The 23,268-nt window shown below is 40.5% G+C and overlaps 2 protein-coding genes across 2 annotated transcripts; both read left to right on the forward strand.

The window, feature by feature from the left end:
• Nucleotides 1-1,652: 1,652 nt before the first annotated feature.
• LOC143893024 (Pentatricopeptide repeat (PPR-like) superfamily protein) lies at nucleotides 1,653-4,598 on the forward strand. Its single transcript, XM_077397962.1, has one exon. The coding sequence runs from the start codon at nucleotides 2,089-2,091 to the stop codon at nucleotides 3,997-3,999; it is 1,911 nt and encodes a 636-aa protein (XP_077254077.1). The 5' UTR covers nucleotides 1,653-2,088; the 3' UTR covers nucleotides 4,000-4,598.
• A 189-nt stretch (nucleotides 4,599-4,787) lies between these two features.
• HL (HAL2-like protein) lies at nucleotides 4,788-21,663 on the forward strand. The gene is made up of 4 exons (XM_077397963.1): nucleotides 4,788-4,908; nucleotides 11,338-11,687; nucleotides 19,803-20,490; nucleotides 21,300-21,663. Exons 1-4 carry the CDS (start codon nucleotides 4,886-4,888, stop codon nucleotides 21,601-21,603), a joined length of 1,365 nt encoding a protein of 454 aa, XP_077254078.1. The 5' UTR covers nucleotides 4,788-4,885; the 3' UTR covers nucleotides 21,604-21,663.
• Nucleotides 21,664-23,268: the final 1,605 nt, after the last annotated feature.

Raw genomic sequence — 23,268 nt, forward strand, 5'->3', positions numbered from 1 at the left:
ATAGGGCCAATTGGGGGATTCCATTTTTAGGATAGAACTGCCACGGCAGATTGATTAAATGAAAAGACCACAGATTAACCTTATCAGATGTAGGACTTTAGAAGCAGTCGAGAGAAGGTGCAGATGATAGGTCTGGCCAAGTTCGGGAGTAGAGGGGCAGGCAACAGAACCTCGTCTTGGTTTCCATGTCAGCTCCGCTCTGCACCGGGAACAGATCCCCGCTGCTGGTTTGCTGCTCCTCATTTTCCGCTTCTCATCCACGACAAAACACAATAAACCTATTAATTATTTCCAGCGAGTTTCGGGATGTCGGAGATTCACGCCGCCTTGTGTAGGTAGGTAGGGGCTTGGGGCTTTATTAGCTATTTAGATGAGGAGGGACGTTAAAGTTGGAGCAGCTTGTAATATCTCAAGTCAGTAGTAGGGCGGACATCTTGGGAATAAATGTTAGGACATCTTGGGAATGAATGTGACAACTAGTAGCCCAGTTTGCAAATTTGAAATCTTAGTATGTTGGGTGCACAGTGAAAGACAAAAGCATGAAATTCAAGATCCATCGCCATTGATCAAGAATCGACTTCAGTTAGGACGTGGAGCCACTGACTTTATGCCATCGATTAAGAGGAGAGTATGTGGGCTCCGCATACTATCACCTTCCATTATTGATCCAACAGTGATGGAGTGTCCAATTCGACTCTTTTGTAAAGGAAACAAGGGATCGTTTATTACCCAAAAGTAAGAAAGTAGAAAGTCTCTTTCACGATCAATGGTAAATGGGCATGTATACAAAATCTAGTAGAATCATAAGAGCCGACCAACATAGTCTTGGACCATCATCCTTTGCACATAAGGTTAGCTGTATCCTAGTCCTTTCGCAAGCCTTTTAATTACTGACTAGTGACTTCTATAGTTCTACTATCAAAAGATGTTGAATGGATGGCCCACCTTTTGTTATTCCCGATTTGAAATCCAATTGGGATTGTATGGTTCTTTGCTCTGAGTTCCGAGTTGAGAGCAAATCTTGCAGTTCACTTTTTTTCGTTTCCTTCAAAATAAACCCATTTTATTTCTACATCACTCGATTTCATCATGCTTTTACTCAGACAACAGTTCGTAAGAGGGTATGTTCTCGCGTCAAAAATACAATTTAGGCCGTCAAATATACAAGTAGGCCTCCACTTGTTATGGCCCATTTCACATATGGGTCCACCTTTTCTCTCTGTTTTATCCCCTTTAACATGGAAGCCCGATAGCCCATTTAAGCCACCGTATCACTTATGTGTTTTGACACCATTTTTATCTCTTTTGCCTTTAAAATGGCCCGCCCGCCCGCACTTATCAGTGTGGATCATTCAATCGCAATCACAATTCAACTAGAGACTATCAGGAGAGATTGAGTGATGGCCGAACTATCTATTGTTGTTGAAGGCTTTTTATAAGTTAGTGATATATCTACCGCTTTTGATTACTTATGACACCCGCAGCAATGGGGTTGACTGCCACATACACTGAGCTGCTGGGTGTCCCAAGTAACCAGGTAATCAAAAGGGGCGGATTTATCACTTCCCTTTTTTATATGGTATACCTTGAGATGATCTCTTTATCATTAGCATTTTTGTGTGGAGAATAACAAGTGATCCAATTCCAAAGTGGGATTGAGGGGTGGACGGGCTTGAAGGGGCTCTTTCTCCCAACTCCCAAGGGCAAGCAACGGTGCCTTCAATACGTGAATCATAATCGTAACATCCAATAATCTATATTTTTTGTCATTAAACGTGGACGGTCAGTGACACTTTTGGATAAATTGTAGGGCTGCAAGATTGGCCTGATTTTGCAGATCAGTGAAAGGTGTGGACTACAATGAGGTGGTCTATGGGCGCACCGCACCTCATTGTATTAAAAACTCATTGAAGCATTCCTCCATCTACATCATATTCCATACGTTGATGTTAGAATTTGGACCCTACATGTCGCATGGTTTAGTATAGTGTGAGGCTTTACATTACATCTTGAAAATGCATAGCCGTTAATTTTTAAAAATGCCAGTCTCCTCTCTCCCTCTCTCTCTCTCTCTCTTCATACAAGTAGATGAAGCTGTTTTACAGACGCTATTACAGCTCTATTTTTCATTCAAAACCCATTATTGGGAAAAAGAACCCATCTCCACAATCCGAGATCCTCCATCTCTGTAAGTCGGGCTCGCTCTCCCAAGCTCTCCACCTCCTCAATTCAACAGATCCTCGCAAAATCTCCTCCAAACCCAACGTCTACGCTTCTCTCTTACAGACGTGCACCAAAGCCCATTCTTTCACTCATGGCCTCCAAATACATTCCCACCTTATTAAATCCGGCCTCCACTCCGATCGTTTTGTCGGCAACAGCTTACTCTCCCTCTACTTCAAACTTGGCGCCAATTTTTCCGAAACCCGCAAGGTGTTTGATAATCTGCCTGTTAGAGATGTTATATCATGGACTTCCATGGTTTCTGGATATGTTCGGGCCGGGAAGCCCAGAGAATCGCTTGTATTGTTTCAGAAAATGTGGGACTTTGGGGTCGAACCAAATGCTTATACTCTCTCTGCTGCAATCAAGGCATGCTCAGAGCTCGGAGCGCCAAGGCTTGGAAGGTGCTTTCATGGGATGGTATTAGGCCTTGGTTTCAGTTCAAATTATGTGATTGCCAGTGCACTCATAGACATGTATGGCAGGAACTTTTGTTTTGAAGATGCACGCTGCTTGTTTGATGAAATGCCTCAGCCTGATGCAATTTGTTGGACTTCAGTTATGTCTGCATTGACGCGGAATGATCAGTTTGAGGAAGCATTGGGGCTGTTCTTCTTGATGCAGAGGAACTTTAGCTTATTTCCTGATGAGTTTACGTTTGGAACAGTGCTAACCGCTTGCGGTAATTTGGGGAGGGTGAAACAGGGTAAAGAAGTGCATGCGAAGGTCATTACAACTGGAATTGGAGGGAATGTGGTTGTTGGGAGCAGCCTCGTTGATATGTATGGTAAGTGTGGATCAGTTGACATTTCTCGTCTGGTTTTCGATCGAATGCCCACAACGAATTTAGTTTCTTGGTGTGCATTGCTTAATGGATACTGTCATAACGGCAATTATGACGCTGTTCTTAGGCTGTTCCGTGAGATGAAGAAGGAGGATGACCATTACAGTTTTGGTACAGTTCTTCGTGCTTGTGCTGGATTGGCAGCCGTCAGACAAGGGAAAGAGGTTCATTGCCAATATCTAAGAACGGGGGGATGGAGAGATGTAATTGTGGAGTCTGCTCTTGTTGATCTTTATGCAAAGTGTGGTTGCATAGATTATGCTTACCGAGTATTTACTAAGAGTTCTATTAGAAATTTGATAACTTGGAATTCAATGATTTGCGGCTTTGCTCAGAATGGTAGAGGTGAGGAAGCTCTTGCGATGTTTAATGAGATGGTTAGAGAAGGGACTAGTCCAGATTACATCAGTTTTATAGGAGTGCTTTTTGCGTGTAGCCATTCAGGTTTGGTTCAAGAAGGTCGGGGGTATTTTAAATCAATGAGAGAAGATTATGGGATTACAGCTGGAATCGAGCATTTCAATTGCATGGTTGATCTTCTTGGTCGGGCTGGGCTGTTGGAAGAAGCCGAAGATCTGATAAAGAAGTCTGTGGTTAGAAATGATTCCTCTCTTTGGGCAGCTCTTCTAGGTGCATGCACATCCCATTCGAACTTGGGTGTAGCTGAGCGTGTGGCAAAGAAGATGATGGAATTGGAACCACAGTATCATTTAAGCTATGTTCTTTTGGAAAATGTCTATAAGGCAGTTGGTCATTGGGACAAAGCTTTAAAGATTAGAAGGTTGATGGAAGATAGAGGTATAAGGAAAACACCAGGAAAGAGCTGGATTGAAGTTAATAGCAATAGTCCTGGTCTGTTGAAGGAAACAAATCACTCAGGCATCAGTGGATTGAATTTGGAGGTCAGAAGAGATGGGATATGCACCAGATAGAAGTGAAATAGTCATTGGTGAAGGATAGTATTGCGACATATGTTGGTTACTAATTGAAGTTCTGAACAGTTTTGAAGTCATATTCTTTTGCCTCTAAGGATGCCAAAATATTCGGAATGATTTAATCTCGAGATAAGAAGGCTAAGCTACAGTTGATACTTAAAGCAGATACTCTTCTCTCTAGGACTCAAATAAAAAACTTGAACTCCTTCATGGTCACTACAGCAACAGTGCAATGGCATGCAATATTTAACAGGGCCATCTTGTGATGATTTTCATGTACATTTTCTTGACGTGTTGAATGTGCAAATCTGCCTGGTGCTTGTAACTATCAAGATGGCGATTATATCTATATTACTACTACCTGGAGTTATATCTTCTATTACATGTTTGTGTTGCCGTTAATTAATGGGTGACATTTAAGTGATTAGATGTCCAATGGAGGATAGGCTTGTGAGCACCAAAAATAGGCGTATTGAAGGTAAAAAGACTGTATTTTCTTCTTGGTAGTGGTAAAATTTTCAAGAATCAGAAGATTGGTCTCAGAGAAGGGAGACCTCTTGTTGCAGTGCCAGATTGTTGGCCTAACATACAAAGTGTTTGGGCAATTGGGCAGATACTCATCATGGTTCTGGTTTTAAGTTACTTCGATGCTTAAAAGGTTTGATCAATAGTAGACGGGGTTATGATTTGGTTTCTTAAACATTGCTTCAACCCTACAGATTTGATGGATCAATGGTAGATGGGTTTATGATTTGGTTTCTTAAAGATTGCTTTTACCCTACAGATTTGAGGCACTTGAAAATCAACAGCCCGCAATTTGGGACAAACAGGAAAAGTATTAAGAACAGAGTCATGTAATTGAGAAGCTTGGTTCCTGTTTTCAATGAAACGATCAACCACATCAAGGTACACCATCATTTCATTTGGGAGATCATCATATGAAGCAAGCAAGATTAGAAGCTTGAATCTATTATTATTATTATTATTATTTTGAGTTTAAAAAGTTATTTTGTTGTCTCAATTGATTAATTACACCCCTACAACCTCCCAAAGTTGGTTAATTTCAGAACTCTGCTATGGTGAACGACTGGTGTCCTTATTAATGTAGACAACCGGGCCATACATGGTTTTTGGTTAGTTTATATATATTGGGGAGTGTTTATACTTTTATTAACAAGTCTAAGATGTACCTTTTCTTTTCAAGTTGAAAGAAATGTTGGGCAGCATCTGAGCATGTGGGGATGTAGTCTTAGTTCTAGTTTTGCAGTTAGCTTAGTCTGCTTTTAAATTAGGGCAAGCTCCCATTATTCTCTTTAGACGAAGCTTGAATCTAGGAAATCAACTGATGGCTCCACATGGTACAATCTCAATCTCGTGAGTGTTTGCTCGTCGATAGACCTATCAGATGTGCAATCTTTAGACAAAGTTCGGGTTGGAGCATGGTTTAAAATTTCGGTTTCGGTAACCGTTTAGGACCCCACCGAAAACCAAAATTTCGGTCTGAAATTTGGTAATTTGGTTTGAAATTTCGGACCGAAATTCCGAAATTTCGGCAAAATTTTGTGACACTTTAAAATAAAATAAAATAATGGCATTTAATCGAAATTTCGGACCGAAATTCGGTAAATGGCGAAAAATGAAATTTCGGTAAATTTCGGTTTCGGTCCCCACCGAAATCTGAAATTTAAAACCATGGGTTGGAGTACCTTCAATCTAGGGAATCACCTGATTGGTCGGGCTGTAGGACTCAATGTGGTCCACTGTCCACACGTCCGCATGTGGAACAGGGGCAGGGGCAAGGGCAGTGGACTGTAATACTCAATGTGACACCGTGTTGGCACATTTTGTAACCCAACAAATGAAAATATCATGAAAATAAGTGGTGACTACTAATTTTTAGTATTTTCCAAATGCTTTTTACATCATACTTTTTTACCTCTATTTGGTACTTTTTTTTTCTGAAGAAACATAAACCAATGTCTCCATAGACTTGCAAAATTCAAAGGTGTTGAGGTTATTTTTGCTTGTGGATAACGTCAACGGACATTAGTATATTGGAGGCAAATTCACATAAAGTCGGTGCGGACCATCAATTGGTGGAGGCTCATATTGTCTTATAAGGAAACCAACTGAAGTAAAGCGCCTTGAAGTATTCATTTTCTCCACCAAATCATCACTGATCTATCATATTTCCATTTACATCTTTGATCTTAAATGTGAGACAGTGACAGCATCGATCCATCTGTGCAAAGTATGAGATCTTGTTGGACTTTTCACCAGATCAGCAATCCATTTTTTATCGGCAATCTTCACAATATATGTGATGTTCTCTAATGATGGAATCTCGCTAAAAGTGTCTTACCATCTTGCTGTAGTTTCTTATGCTTCTCGTTTCCTAACTTGGGATAGAATACTTCGCTATGTCTTGTTAAAATTTTTACGAATCTCCCTCGATCCATAAATTCTTTATCTTTTTATTTTGGTGGGTAAGCTGGGGTTAGGCAAGACCCCTACCAGAAGTTAATAAGAATAGATAGAGTTGCATACGAGTGAACATGACTCCATCAGAGTCAAGGGCTATGATGTGCGATAGGTTTGGGGGGGGGGGGGGGGGGGGGGGGGGGGGGTGCGCAATTTGGTTTGGAAAGGTAGTCGGTTGCCGAGTTTGCCTACCTCCAATGGCAGCTTCAGTTTCCCCCAAAGAGGCAGCGGTATTTATCTTGATTTTGCTGTTGTGGTTTTTTTCCAGGAGCAGAACTTCTTGGTTTTATGCTGTTGGAACATAGGAAGATCCAAGTGTTCTGCAATACACTTGTTTCTCTGACCTATACTGTCATTTGGGCTGAGATGTTGAAGTCTTTTTTTTTTTTTGATCAGCAAGCTGGGGTTAGGCAGACCCCCACCAGAATTTATTAAGAAAGAAACAAAAGTACAAGAGAGAACACAAGAGGACCATAGCCTCCATACAAGCTTACAACCTTACATATTCAGTTCCAATCCTATCTAGGTGCAGTATTTGTAATAATTCTTGAGGAGATAAAGGCAGAGGAATATGCATCCCTTTACAAGGGCATGACCTTTTAGATAGTAAGTCTGCCGCTGCATTTGATTCTCTCCATATGTGCGATATCCTCAATGAGGAGAAGGAACTTAGCCTAAGCACAATCTCTGATATCATACCTTCCTTCCTCCAGGGCTTGTTGACCCGATCTGTCATAGTGTCCACTGCAAACAGGGAGTCTACCTCTATCCACATATGCTTGATACCGAGAGCCTGGGCTTGTCGGACCCCATAATGAATGGCTGTGATCTCCAGCTCGAAAATCTCCTCCTTTTTGACGTTTTCAGAAAATATACTGATTGGCATTCCATTTTCATCACGGATAATTCCCCCAATACCGCCCCCATCAGCCTCCAGGGACGCATCAGTATTTAACTTGAACTCCCCTGTTCTTGGCTTTGCCCAACTGCTTGTCCGAATCTCCTTTTTGACAGGAGAGAATTTGTAACCAAAATTGCCGGCTATCCTCTTCTTTGTAACACTATAATCATCAACACAATTCAAACTGTTCAGTTTCACTCTAATGTCAGAGAGAATCTCTCTGAGGATTTGAGTCTTGTGCTGCTTCTTGTTTTCAAATGTTCTCTTATTTCTTTCCTTCCAAATGTGGTATATGGAGGCAGCAAATGCTAACTTTGCTGCCATTGCAGATAGTTTCTTCCCTTTCCATCTGTCTCTTACCCAAGCCTCCTCTTCTCCAAGGGAATTGAAAGCTCTCCTTCTGCTGTTTAATCTCCACAGAATTGATTGCCATAACCAGCTCGAGTAGCCACACCGGAAGAATAAATGGTCTATGGTCTCTTTCTCAGTACAGCATAATACACATCTATCATCAAATCCTGCATTTGAAAACATGATGTGGTCCTTTGTAGCCAGCTTCTTTTGGACTCCCTTCCATGCCACAATAGCATGCCTCGGAATGTGACCAGGAAACCATATTGATTTTGTCCATTACAACTTTGGATGAGATGGTCTGATCATATTCCATGCATTCTGAACCGTGAAAATGCCATCAGTTGATGATTTCCATATCGCTTTGTTGATCTTGCTTGTGTTGAAAACAGCTCCAAGAAGCAGTTTTTTCTCCTCAATCAGGGAATCTTTGTTTAGAAGTTGGTGCCAGGCTCCGTTTCTGTGAATATCAGAGAGTAATTTGGTTGAGGCTAGAGATGAATCCATTGTGTCTCTTGACAGAACTGCAGATAGAGGGCCTTTTGGGTGCCATGGTTGCTGCCATAATTCTACTTCAAACTCGTTTCCAACCGAGTAGCAAACGAAATTTCAAGCCATGTCTCTAGCATTGAAAATGCTTCCGACTCCCCAAGATGGCTTTGATGGAAGAGGTATTGTCCAGAAATTCCTTCCTTTCAGGTATTTGGAATAGGCCCAGCCTTTCCACAATGAATTCCTGTCCTGTATGAGATTCCACAGAAGCTTTAACTGCAAGGCCTTACTGATGTCTTCCATTCTCCTTAGTCCCAGTCCTCCTTCAACCTTCGGCCTGCAGATATTCTTCCAGAAGATTGTATGAATTTTTTTCTCTCTCTCCTTTCCAGACCATATGAAATCTCTGAGCATTTTTTCCAACCTGTCTACCACAGATTTTGGGATTTTAAAAGCCGCTGACCAGTATATCTGGTAGGAGTATAGCACTGATTTCACCAATTCAATTCGACCTGCCTTAGAAAGGAATTTGTTTTCCCAACTCTTGATTTTCTTTTGAACTTTTGAGATTATTGGTAGGAAATCACTTGCTGACATTCGAGTGGTGAACAAAGGGAGCCCAAGATATCTGATGGGGAGGGAGCCTTCTACAAATCCCAGTTTCCTGACTATCTTTCTCCTATCAGAGTTCCTTGTACCTGAAAAGAAAACTTCACTTTTTTGGATGTTAGCATGGAGACCAGTACATTTAGAGAAGGAAGCTAGGCAATTTCCCGTGGAGCATTGTGCCCATAGACAGCAGTTAATTGAAAATTCTGATTTGTTTGCCTTACCAGAACATCAGCATGAATTATCTGGCTTGATTCTCTCCGAATGTTTATATCAATTCTGGTTTGGTCCCACATAATCCATATCCTGCCCTTGACTACGTGATTATAATTGCCATATACCAGCCAGTTTTCTTGAATTTCATTTGCATACTCTTGCATCTTATGATGTTTTGCCTTTACTTCCATAATGCAGCAAATTGGGATGCCTGAAGATCTGATCAGATGTTGCACCTCCTTTCTTTTTGTGTCAGAGCAAAGCCCCCTAATGTTCCATGCTCCCACAATATTCATTTTCAACTGTTGAGATGTTGTTTTCCTGGGCCTCCTGGAAGCCAATTTCAATTCCTTCGTCAGTGACCTGAGTATTAGAATTGCCTTCCTCTTGTCGAACCACTTCTGAAATACGTTGGTCTGGTGGTTTATTTGGGTCCTTCATGACTTGAGTTGGATATGTTCTCATATTCTGCGAGTGACATTGCTCTGTGTGCATTACTTCATCTATCTTCCCATCTGAAATTTTGATTTCTTCTTGATCTTGGCCTTTCCTTCAACAGATTCTGCTTTCACTGTCTGGAGAATTTTATAGAGAAGATTTTCTTATTTGGAATCTCCAAAGCAAGGATCTCCATATCCATGCCGAGAATGAGCAGTTGAAGAACAGATTATCTATACTTTCGCGTTCAGAGTTGCATAAGAGACAGTTTGTATCCAAGGAAGATAAGCCTGTCTCTGGTACTCAGGAAGTTTTGGATTGCTTGCCACGAAGTGAAGGCATATCTTGGAATGTTTCCTCCGAACCATATGGAGGAACTCCACTGTTTGATGTTATGTTTGATCGAATTTCGCGTATATATGGTTTATCGTTGTTGTTCTCGGCATGGAATGCGTAGTATAGAAAAGAGAATACTTATCTGCAAGAGGCCCATTTGGGTACCAGGGACGAATCCAGAAGCTTCTTCCTTCCCCACCACCAATTGCATAGCATGTGTTCTTCTTGACAAGATCTCTGACTTTAAGAATGCAGCGAAGACCCCAGGAAGGATTGCTGGGCATTTTCATGTTCCAGATGTTGTTGTTATTGATGTATTTACTCCAAAGTCATTCAGTCCGTAAGGATGATTTATCAGAAATTATACCCCAGAATTGCTTAATTTGAGCCGCTGTATGTATATCCCTGAGACGCCTAAGACCAGCACCTCCTTTCTTTGTTCTGCAGATTTTATCCCATGGGTGATGAAATTTATTATGATCAGTTCCCCCCAAGAGAAAGTCTCTTAAGTCTCTTTCAATTGTATTGAGGACACCAGTTGGGAGATTAAAAGAAGAGGCCCAGAAAATTTGGTGGGATTGTAACACGGATTTTATCAGCTCAAGTCTCCCTGCACTTGAAAGATGTCTATGGCTCCAGTTTGATATTTTGCCTCTGATCTTGCTTATAAGAGAAGAACATTCTCCCAACTAGTCTTTTTGTGACAAGAGGAAGGCCGAGGTAACGAACCGGCACAAGAACATTCTTTATCTTCATGGAATGTGTCGTTTATAAATTTTAGGAATCTCCCTGGACCCATAAATTCTTTATAAGTTATCGTTTCCTAACTTGTTAGAGAGCTCCTGAGATGGGGATGTTAGAGATCTTGCTAGTGTACATCGCAGGAGGCACTTCGCGAATGATCTGTTGCATGTGAGTGCTAGCAAATCCTATCTTTCTTATAAAAAAAATTATAGGGGAATGAAAACAGCAGAGAACGAAGACATATTCCATGGGATGACCAATGAGAATGAGCAACTGGGTGACCTATGACTCATTTGCCCATAAACGAAACTAGGACACTTTGTCTATTCTCATTGGTCTTTCCATGGTCGTGTCTTAGTTATGCGTCCCTCTACCATAATTAAATAATGAAATGATATGTATATGTCTACAAAATTTGTGAGCATTTTATCATTCCGTCTATTCATTGTAGCCCTACACTTGCAAACATATACACAAAGCCTGTTATTATTATTTTTATTTTTTCATTTGTTTTATCAAAAGGACGATGCATAATGTGAAAAGTGAGAAATGAAAAGTGAAAGTGAGAGAGTTTGTGTGTTTGAGACTTGAAATTGGAACCAAAACAACACTTAACTCTTCAAATCAAACTTGGCGTGCAAATTTTATCCTTCCCAACTTTTTCCAAGACTTGAAATAAAGAAAAATCCCAACACCCATTTTGAAAGCCTATATTATGTTATATATATAAGGAAGGATTGAAGAGCGATGCATTTATTTTGTATCAGTCACGCCGCCACCAAAGTCCCTTATTGCGTGCGAAGCAAGAGGCGAAATCCCGTCAGGAGGTTGTCGAAAGATGTAGGAGGAGATTTCATATTTTTCAGGGGCCTAATCTCGCATACAAGTGTGGGAAACGCTTCTGCCCTTGTTGGGTTTCACCAGACCCCTCAGATGGAGGAAGAGAATAGTGGAATTCAATTGTCCGGTGCTTGGAATTTTTCCAAGGAATTGGACGTTGCCGTTAGAGTGGTTCAGATGGCATGTTCTCTCTGTCAGAGGGTTCAAGAAAGATTGATTCAGAACAGCGCCGACCAGATCAAATCCAAGGAGGATAATTCCCCCGTTACTGTTGCAGGTAATGGGTTGCATTTCATACTTTTGTCGTTGCTAAGTTTGGAATATGCGGGTTTGATTCTTTATTTTGCGGTTTCAGAATGCTTGCCTTTTCTTGCTTTCTAACCTAATTTTCTTTGGTGGTACTGGTGGGTGTGCTTTGAAAATGTTGGTTGAATTGGATTGGTTTTCATTTGTGTTTTGAGATGATTAGAATGAGGACAATTCTAATATTGCTTTCTGATTTTATAGTATGTATGAGTTTCTTATGTTCGACCTGATTCTTTTGCTAAGCATGTTTTGCACATGTTGCTTGCTGTTGGGTTGGATTTTGTTTTCAGGTCTGAGGTGATTCAAGTGAGGATAATGTTGTTTGGTTTCTGTTTGTTATTTCTTTGTTTAGGTTCTGGGTAGGAATAATTAAAAAAAGGGCGGCCCAGTGCACGAGGCTCCCGCCATTGCGGGGTCTGGGGAGGGCTAGATGCACGCAGCCTTACCCCTGCTTTGCAGAGAGGCTGTTTCCATGACTCGAACCCGTGACTACCATGTCACAATGGAGCAACCTTACCCTTGCTTCAAGGCTCGCTGGAAAAATTCTAATTTATGCCTTGATTTGATTTATTTTTCGAAAATGTTTGTGGATGTTGGGTTTGATTTTTTGTTTGAGTTCAAGATGATTTGTTGGGTTTCTTGGGAGGAACAGAGTTCTTTCCTATCCTTTTTCAATCTTTGATTTCATGTTTCTTGGTGGTTATTTTGAAATATGCCGCATTTGGCTTAATTTTCTTTAGGGGGGTTGAGATGATTTCGGTGAGGACAATGTGATTTTGGATTTTTATTTATTCTGTCTCTGGTTTTCTATGGAAGCATTAGTGTTAGGCATGATTATTGGTCTTGAGCCTAATTTTCTTTTCTTTCTTTTGGTCTTTGCTCTGAATTTTTTGGTTGATTTTGGGACAGCTATTATTTGACTTCAAAATGGTGTTGTGTTCTTAGTTCTTTCTTTCTTTCTTTCTTTTTGGTGGGTTATTTTGGAATATTTTGACTGGTGTTATGCTTTTTAGTGGGAGTTTGAAATGATTTAAAGGATGCACTTCTCATTTTAGGTATTCAAGGTTTTCTTTTCAATCATGTAAATGGTCTGCATTTTCTTATTCTTTATGAGCTTCTTTTCGTCATTTTCTGATTTCTCATCCCTCTTTTCGTCAAGCGGTAGGAGATCGTCCTAAATTCAGGTTTTAGAAATCTCAAGATGGGGGAGAGATTTCTGAAACCAGGATATTGGACTGTAAAATCCAGAATTTTACACCACTTTCAAACTAAAACCTGGATTCTAAAATCAACGTATCCAAACAGCCCCTAAGGTGGATACGTGAATTTTAGAATCTTGGATTTCTTCAAAATCCTGGATGGGAGACGAGAGAAGAAGCAGATCGTCCGTCGTTTTCTGATTTCTCGCCCATCTTTCCGTCAGCAAGAGAGCAGGAGATCATCCCATGTTTCCAGGTTTTAGAAATCTCAGGATCTGAGAGAGATTTCTAAAACTTGGATTTCTTACTTAAAATACAGGATTCTAGAGAGAAGCGAAACGGACAGTCTGCTTCTTCTCTTGTCCCCCATCCTGGATTTTGAGGAAATCCAAGATTCTAAAATCTGCCTATCCAAATGACTGCTTCACTTTTCTATAGAATCTTGGATTTAAGTAAGAAATCCAGGTTTTAGAAATCTCTCTCAGATCCTGAGATTTGTAAAACCTTGAAACATGGGATGATCTCCTGCTCTCTTGCTGATGGAAAGAGGGGCGAGAAAACAGAAAACGACGGTTGTTCTCCTTCTTCACTCGTCTCCCAACTACGACTTTGAGGAAATGCAAGATTCTAAAATCCACATATCCAAACGGCCCCCAAGAGTTTAGGAAATTCATTCTAGAAGTATCCTTTGATGAGGTGGTTCCCAATTGTAAATAAAAGCTTTCTTGTTTTAATTTACTTGACATAACAAGTAGTGTTGCCTTGGTATATTAATTTTGTGTTGTGCTTCTTTGTTTCTATGGAAAAGGAACTAACAATAATGTTGTAATAGTGTCCATTTCCATGGAATTCATGATAGGTGTCTACTTGGCTATTCATCTACTCCCAGCCCTACTATCGAATGTAGGTCAGCAACTACTTTTTTCTTTTTTGAATGGCTCAGCAACTACTATTAACAAGCTTCTGTCAGGACCACCTTACTATCTCTAATGTGAACTCTTTGAAATTATTTTGCTCTTTCTTATCTAGTAACTCGTAATAAAAAACCCAGTGCCTATAAATGTAAACAATTAAATTTGTCATTTTTTTATTAAATATAATTGCATAACAATGGGGAAAGATACTATACATTGCTTTAAAAAAAATGAGACAAGGAATAAGACAAACCGTGATTGGAATATGAGATCGTGGCAGCATGATTCGGCCCATTCATTGAGCATGTCCCACAATGGAGTAGCCATACCCCAAAATTGCACCTACCAAATGATCCTAATTACCTGAGTGACTGACTTTTCCCATTTACTATTGGCACTTGTTCCTTTTATTTATTTATTTATTTATCTATCTTTTAACTAACCATTTGATGGCCATTGATTGGATTATTTGGATCATCCAATTTGTGCAATTTATAAGTTCCCTTGATCTAGCCAAAATCTTGGGTTGCCAATTGGAGTCTTTGCCTGCCACCTACTTAGGTCTACTGTTGGGGGTAGGTAGGCCTTAAAAACCTTTGTGGGACCCAATCATAGAAAGAAGATTAGAGACTTGGAAAAGGAATCTTGTCTCTAGAGGAGGTTTTGATTAAGGCGGTGTTGGCCAATATTCCAATGTACTATCTTTCTCTTTTCAGATGTCTTGTGAGTGTTGTGTTGAGAATCGAGCAAATACAATGTAAATTTTTATTTGGGGGGGAGGAGATCGGATGTTAAAAAGGGTATTCCTCTAGTGAAGTGGAAGAATGCATGCCTTCCGTTTAAGAATGGAGAGTTGGGGATTAGAAGAGTTAGAGAGTTCAATCATGCCCTTTTGGGTAAATGGTTATGGAGGTTTGGGGAGGAGCAGTCTCATCTTTGGGTTCGAGTAATTGGGAGTAAGTATGGTTGTAAGCCTGGGATGTGGGAATCAGACAATCTTTTTAAATGGTTATGGAGGTTTGGGGAGGAGCAGTCTCATCTTTGGGGATTAGAAGAGTTAGAGAGTTCAATCATGCCCTTTTGGGTAAATGGTTATGGAGGTTTGGGGAGGAACAGTCTCATCTTTGGGTTCGAGTAATTGAGAGTAAGTATGGTTATAAGCCTGGGATGTGGGAATCAGACATTCCTTTTAATAAAATGGGGTTTGAGATATCATGAGGATGAGTCATGACTTTAGTGAGGGTGCCAGGTTTACTCTGGGGACCGAATAAAATTTTGGAGGGATGCATGGTGTGCAGCTGAGCCCCTTATGGAGCTATTTCCGAATTTGATTATTGTTGCTTCTAAGAAGGATGCCTTAGTCTGTAAATGTTTTCAGCGTAATGGGAATGGCTTGATCTGGAAGCCGGTTTTTATGAGGAATTTTTTTGATAGAGAGTTGGATTCGGTATCTCCATTTTTGAAGTTAATTGAAGGGTGCTACATTAAACGGACTGGGACTAATAAAAGAGTATGGTCTTGGACTCTTGGGACTCCTCGGATTTTTTCTTTGTTAAATCATTCTATTCCCTCTTGATGCCCGGTGGTGTATCTTCTACTTCAACCAAGGTATAGAATTTTTATTGTCCATGTAGAGTTTGTATCTTCGGTTGGGCGGCTTGTCGCGATCAGATTCAAACGATTAATTTTCTCCGAAAGTGTAGTATGTGGCTCGTGGATCACTGCCCGTTGTGTTTGGATGATGGTGAATCAGTGGGACATTTATTTTCTCATTGCAGAGTTGTTAGAGAGATATGGATTTATATCTTGTAGAGGTTTGGTATTTGCTAGGTCTTTCTTTTTACTATTTATGATTTGATTCTAAGCTGGGAGTTGGTGCCATGGAGTAGGAAAGGGAAAGTGCTATGGAGAATTTGCCTTCTTGCTACATGGTGGGTGATATGGAAAGAGAGAAACTCTAGAGTTTTTCTGTCAAATGTCCTTATTGGCTCTACATTAAATTTATATCTCTTTCCATTTCTTGGGCAAGATGTCTCCCATCTTTCTGTTTTGTGTCGGCTTATGATTTGTGGGAGGGGTGGCGGGATGTGTGGTTCAGCAGGGAGGATAGGCCGCAGATTCTTCAGAGATGGGAGGCCCCTCCCAGTGGTATGCTTAAAATCAACTTTGATGGCTCGAGTCTCGGTAACCCAGGTCCTGCTAGGATTGGGGGACTTTGCCGATATTCTAGTGATGTTGTTGTATGGGCTTATTTTGGCCCTTTAGGGGTGTGTGATGCTACTTAAGCGGAGGTCATGGCGGTATATCAAGGTATAAACATACTTGATAGGGAGTTTCTGGATTATACTATCGTGGGGGGTGACTCACAAAATGTGATTAGGGGGCTGTGAGGGACAGCGGTTCCTCCATGGAGATTCACTTCTTTTTTTTTTGACGAAATCTTTGATTTAACTTCTGAATCTTCCGTTGTATTTAATCATGTGAGGAGATCTGCTAATAGTGAAGCAGACTCCTTAGCTAGGGCTGGAGTTGGTCGGGTGGGTTTGGAGTGGTTTGCTTTCTTACCTCCTTGAGGTTGTTATATTTTTGTAGTGCGACTTCTCGTGTACTTTGGGGAGGCCCATCTCGGTCCATCACCTGATCAATGAAATTATTTACCATTTCAAAAAAAAAAAAAAAAAAAGGTTACGACTAATCCATGTTGAGTCCAACTAAGATTAAAAAAACTCAAACTTGACTTGGAAGTCAGTCCCTTTTTTTTAAATGGCGAGAAATATTATTAGAAAGAAGCAAAAGGGGATAGCCCCAGTGACAGAGATGGTCAATACAATAGAGCAAAGAAAACATAAAAGAGGAATGCATAAAAGAAAGCATAGTAAAATGAGCCCTCAGAGTGGGAGGAAATCAGATTGCTCTAAACCTTCCCTATCCACACCGCTTCTCCATTAGCGGATCATCTAACATACCTGTAAGAGATGGATTTACCCACACTTTGTCTAGGATCTCATCAAAGCAGTGTGCAAATCTCCAAGGATGAAAATGACTCCCTTTCTACCATCTAATGACATGAGGGAATTTCCTTCTACAATCATCCTGTCCAGGATGTTGCTATCTATAATCTTCATGCCTTGGATAACCGCCGTAACCACTGTCACCACCACCTCGTTGGAATCTGCAATTCCAATAGGTCCTGAGAAGGCCCACCTCGTCGCTCCATCCCCATCTCTCAATACTCCTTCTACTCGTGCTGGACATGGATTACCAGGCTAGATCCGTCAAAGTTAAATTTCAACTTCCCGGGTTCTGGTGGTTCCCATTCGGGGGATGTAGTCGTCTCCTGCACTCTACTGTAGGCTGTAGCATATTTCTCTCCCATATTTCTCTCCATCCTGCCAGTCAAATGCTGATTCAAACCTGAAGCTCGACATGGTCTTTACCCAGGCGATGGTTAATGCAATCACCTTGGTATAGATAAACTACGGAGACTTTACCCGACCTTCAAATACCCCAACTTGGAAGTTGGTCTTTTCTTTTATGAGTTCTAGTTTGTTTACTTGGTTGGATCAACGATCAGACAAGTTTATATTGATTAGTCCTGTGTAATCGGCAAGTTTTTTAAAATTGTGTCCCAACATATGAATTATCTGGATCATGCCGATATCATCTCATTATTCATTTGTGGGTTGTCTTTATAAAAGGCGTCTTTTAATATCATTCCCCAAATGCAGTTTATACCTTTTAATACTATTTCTCCGTACATATGCTTCCTAGGTACTGTTGCTTCCCAACTTCTTTGATAATGACCACTTCTGCTTTCGTGTTCACACTCTTCTTGCAATTGAGGTTCATCACAGTTGGTCGAAGAAATATTAGATTCGAAAAGGCACAGGCCATCATAACAAATTACGTTTAGTGTACTTAAAATAGATAAACTAATCTTACACCATTAGTGGTAATTTGATTTGTTCAAGTATGATCTGAATTCTAAGCCAAATGCAATAGATTATTGAAACAAACGAATATATTATTTATCAAGACGTTGGAGAAACTAATTTAGCATTTTTTTAAAGTACCTACAAGTTATCAACTATTTCAAGATCAAATCCAAGAAAATTATGTAGTGAGAACTTGATGTAAGATTGCAGGACTGTTGCTAGCTTCCTTGAACGGTACTATTCAAGGGGAAAACCTTACTATTAATGTCTTCCTAACTAATTGCATATCTACCACAAGGAAATCTAATTTCTGTAGGATAGTAATGTGGGTGCTTAAGAGGGAACCCAACTCAACAAAGCCTTTGTCCCAAACTAGTTGGGGTCGGCGTGCTTAAGAGGGAAGAAGAAGAAAATGGGAGCAAAACTCAACCCAATTGATATTCCATCAGTTACACAAGTTTATCAAAATCCAAAATCCCCTTCTACAACTGATTTCTATCTATTTAAGTAAGAGACAAAAAGAGAAAATTCGTTCAAGCTCCTCCACTAGCTAACTTAGGGACTAACATAACATTAATTGCATTGGAACTCACTAACCTAGGCATGACATGGCTGCCATGTTGGCACTGCATCAGATAGTTGTCACATAAAGTGGTCATTTATGGATGCCATACCCATTTATTTTGCTTCAGAGTTTGATTTCAATTTAATCACAACCCTAACGTCCCTTCTATAGATCCATCTTGAATCAGATTTCACATCAGAGGGAAATATTAGTTCAACCTCCGATCGTCCTGCATCACCACTTCTTCCACTAAAGCACAGTTCTATTCACTCACTTTACTTTCCTTGATAATTTTGACGATTGATCAAGTGATTAGAGACAGTCTTCCCTCTTTGGTTTAGGATGGGCTATTTTCAAGGGAATCAAAGTGATTCTTTCTCCATTCTTCTTAAAAGTATGGATGAATTTATTGTGAGAAATACATGGTCAACCCAAGGGCATATGACGTGCATTCTTTTTTTCTTTTTTTGAAATATTACTTTTATTACCAAAAGAGAAATACAATCGGGGACAAGATCTCCCCAGAGAAATACAATCGGAGACATGGTGCATACTATCCCCTTCCACCCCTCCCCCCCCCCCCCCCCCCCGCCCCAACACACACACATTTAAATGTGGGTGTGTGTGTTTCTATGGGCTTGAGCACCGTTTGGGTTCATTTTACAGTGTTTTTCTCCATATCCCTCCATGCTTTTGAATTGTGTAAAATTAGACAATTGAGGATCTTTTATTGCATCAACTGGCTAGAAGGGAGGTGAATGAATGAGTGGTCCCCTTCCTTTATTTTAAGTGGCCCTCTCTGCCATTTTCTTAAAGAGGGCAAGCCTTGGCGCAACTGTAAGGTTGCTCCATTGTGACCTGGTGGTCACGGGTTCGAATCACGGAAACAGCCTCTCTGCAAAGCAGGGGTAAGGCTGCGTACATCTTGCCCTCCCTAGACCCCGCAATGGTGGGAGCCTCGTGCACTGGGCTGCCCTCTCTGCTATTTTCTTAGCAATGGGATGAACACACTTTTTCATTGACCAATGATCCCTAGAATTGACTTATAACATTTTACACCCTCTCTGACTGTATTTATGGTGAATCACAACTATGACTATTATCCCATTCACAAAACAATATGTTTAGATGACCAAAGTACTTTTGGATTAAGGCAATAAACTGGGTCTTGCTAAAAGGTCAAATATGTCCTTTCTTGGTTAAACATCTTTTCAGTGGAACACAGTGGTCTTCTTGTTTGCTTTTGGTTGTGCATTGATTTCTAGAAGGGCAGAAAAGAGTCCAGGTCTCTCCAAGTGACTCATATATGTATATAGGGATTTGCTAGCGTCCATCGCAAAAGGCATTATATATATAATCTTTTTAAAATAGATAATTTTCAATCAGTCAGTCTGTGATATACATCATGCGTGCTAGCCTGCAACTTATATTCTGTATAGATTAGCTAATTATCTGGGATTTCATTGCACACAGATTGGAGCGTCCAAGCAACCATTAGCTGGGTACTTTCAGAGTGCTTTGGCTGTGCAAATGTATCAATTGTTGCTGAAGAAGACGTTCAAACACTCTCTAGGGCAGATGAAGAAGGCTTATTGAAATCTGTGGTCAGCACTGTTAATGAATGTCTAGCCGAAGCCCCCAAGTATGGATTAACAGGTCCAATGAAAGCACTTGGAACTTCTGAGGTTCTCGAAGCCATTGGAAGATGTAACTCAAACGGGGGGCCCAAAGGGAGATATTGGGTACTTGACCCAGTTGATGGCACTTTGGGATTCGTTCGTGGGGATCAATACGCTGTAGCTCTTGCCATGATCGAAGACGGGGAAGTTGTCCTCGGAGTTCTTGGGTGCCCAAACTATCCAATGAAGAAGGAGTGGCTCAATTACCACCATCGTTATTACCGGATCATGTCTAGACTGTCACCTCCCACACCTGAATCCTGGAACAAAGGGTGTGTAATGTATGCGCAGAGAGGGACCGGTGAAGCTTGGATGCAGCCACTTGTTCATCAAAGTAAGAAACTCATATGGCCAAACTCAGCAAGGGCAATTCAGGTTTCATCAATCGATGATCCGGCAATGGCTACTTTCTGTGAACCAGTTGAGAAGGCAAATTCAAGTCACTCCTTTACAGCAGGACTGGCTCACAATGTAGGATTAAGGTTTGTCTGTTTATCGCTACTATCTATTTCATTCAATGTTTGAAACCACTGTTAGTTTTTTACCAATTCATATCAAGTCAGGGTATTTGTTTATAACTTATATGCTAGGAGTTTACTTGGTACTCTTAGCCCACCAACTCAGGAGCTTCTTCATAGAATTAGAGTGTGCATTTGATATACGGTGCTCTACCAAATTGATTCAACTTGGCCTGGTTGCAATTCAATCAATGATTTTTTCCCCCTTTTTTTGAGGATAGATAACTTGTATGAACAGGAAAAAAGATTGCAGGTGGGTGCGTGGAGGGAGGGAGGGAGGGAGGGAGGGGAGGGGGAGGCAAAGAATGCCCCCAAGTACAAAGAGTCCCCTTAAGGCCTGTTTTGGCCAATCTATGGGTAAGATCATTGGCACTCCTAGGGATGTGAACAAAAGAGAAACACCTATGATTGTTCATGACACAGATCTCATCCACGAACTTAGCTAATCTCCAAGATCCAATGCTCGAACCTTGTGCCCAGGAAATATTGTTGGAAGAATCACCTTTTACCTCTAAGTCGCCATCCAATCAATGATTTTTCAAATATTGATTTCAATCGCATATCTTCTTTATTTTTGGGCTTCTCTATTTTACTTCAACACTTGGCATATTTATCCGAAATGGTATATGTGGTGAAATTCGGAATATTTAAGTAGTGTTCAATTCAATGTCTATGTTCTCTTTATTCCGGAGCATTTTAAACTCCAGTCCATTTGACGTATTTTTTGTGTATTATTTGGTCTTAATTATTGATATGTTGCTCTCCAATGGCAGAAAGCAGCCGCTGCGTGTCTACAGCATGGTGAAATATGCGGCAATCGCTCGAGGGGATGCAGAGATATTTATGAAGTTTGCAAGAGCCGGATACAAAGAGAAGATATGGGATCATGCGGCTGGTGTTCTTATCATTCAAGAGGCTGGAGGCATGGTCACCGATGCTGGAGGACGCCCCTTAGATTTTTCGAGGGGAATCTACTTAGAAGGTCTCGATCGAGGTATAATCGCTTGCTCTGGAACTGTACTACATGAGAAGATCATAAAAGCAGTTAATGATAGCTGGGATTCCTCCAATCTATGATACTTGATGTATACTCCAGAACGTGGAGGAGCACTAGCGTTTTTTTATTGTAAGGCTAGGGTAAGGATCTCATTACCAGGGAGTCTCATTTTTTGCTTTCTACCTTTTTTTATATTTCTTAGTTCTATAGTTGAAGTCTCACACCGTCATTTATTTAAGTCTTTCCCTTTTTCCTGTCTACAGAAACAAATTGGTGGGCAAAGAGATTATTACTGAAAAGGTTATATATTATGAGGGTGAGGATCATAGTTTGCTTGAAAACAGCTACAGAGATGTTCCACCCTTTCTGAAAATAGTGCTGTTTGTTGTCATATGTTGAGCTGATTTTTGCTAGACAAAACTATATATGTTGCTCTCTTGATTGCTCTAATCATCCTCTGTAAAGCTGCGCATTGATCTACTGTTAATGTGTGCTGTCTTATGGCACACCCTTAACCATTGGATTGGTTGGGAATGAATGGATGGTAAATACAAAAAATTTAAGCAACGGTTCACATTCAACAGGCAGAAGCGGATTGATCAGGCAGGAACATTTTTCCTTTGCAATTTTTACCCATCAGAGTGGAGCCCACCCAAATAAATGTTTTTTTTCTAGTAATTCTAAGATGAGGATATGTGTGCAATTATCAGGTGTATTGTTTTTTATATCTAATAAACGCAAAAGAGTGTTGGAAAAGTAGAGGATAACTAATAGCTGGAATTTCACTCACATAAATGTGCCCCTTGTCATTACTGGGGACACCCAGCTACAGTGTATCCATGACTACAAAGTGGCTGATGTACTTCACATTTAAGGAATGAAGTGACCTGATTGCCACGTACAGTGCAAGCTGGGTGCCCCAAGCCAAGTGATGAAAAGGGGCTCATTCATCATTTCCCATTAGTTATCCTGTAGTTTTCCCTCTAAAGTCTAAACTGAGGAGATGGAAAAAATTGGGGCAACATTGGAACTGTTTGGATCATTCCATTGAAGAGGCATTTTTGGGCTGATATAAAAACGATCTCATTAAAGAGGGATACTTTTGCGGGAGATTATGTCTTATTCATCTGAGGTGAGGTGGCTGTTCTCTCTCCTGCAAAAGAAAGCCAGAATTAAAAGAGTATAATTAATCATACTTAAAATATTGGGAGGGTGAGCTTGAAAAATAAGTGCGGGTGCAGCACACACCTGGTCCGGTCCGGTCCGCTCTTTAATTTCGTCCAGCCAACAACTTACCTGAAAATGTTTGTAATCTGCCTTTTTCGTAGTGGATATGTGACCTAGCGCCCATTATTTGGTCCTTCCGGTTAATTTTCTTTTTGCCGATTGCAATTCACCAAATGTAAAGTGGCGAGCTATGATTTGCCCGGTTTTATAATTGGGTCATAAAATCGATTAGTTTATGGAAATGATGGGAAACCAGAAAATAAAGCTGAGAATCAGAGTTTGGCAGATGAATGAATGAGAAACTTCATCCCGTTTCTTCCACCTTTCTTCGGCCATTGCAATTTCCCAAATGACCTAACGAAAGCGGTTTACTAATGTAAAGATTCAGTCATAAAATCGGTTTCCCTGGAGGAGAGAGAGAGAGATACGATTTGAAAACACGTGAAGTCTAAAAAAGTAGGTACGGCCCACTTTTTTTTAATGATCCAAACCGTTCATCTGTTTGGGATGATCCTAAC

Source organism: Tasmannia lanceolata, unplaced genomic scaffold (genome assembly GCF_043159265.1).
Source record: "Tasmannia lanceolata isolate RefF3 unplaced genomic scaffold, GAP_Taslan_0.1 ptg000015l, whole genome shotgun sequence".
Classification (NCBI taxonomy): Eukaryota; Viridiplantae; Streptophyta; class Magnoliopsida; order Canellales; family Winteraceae; genus Tasmannia; species Tasmannia lanceolata.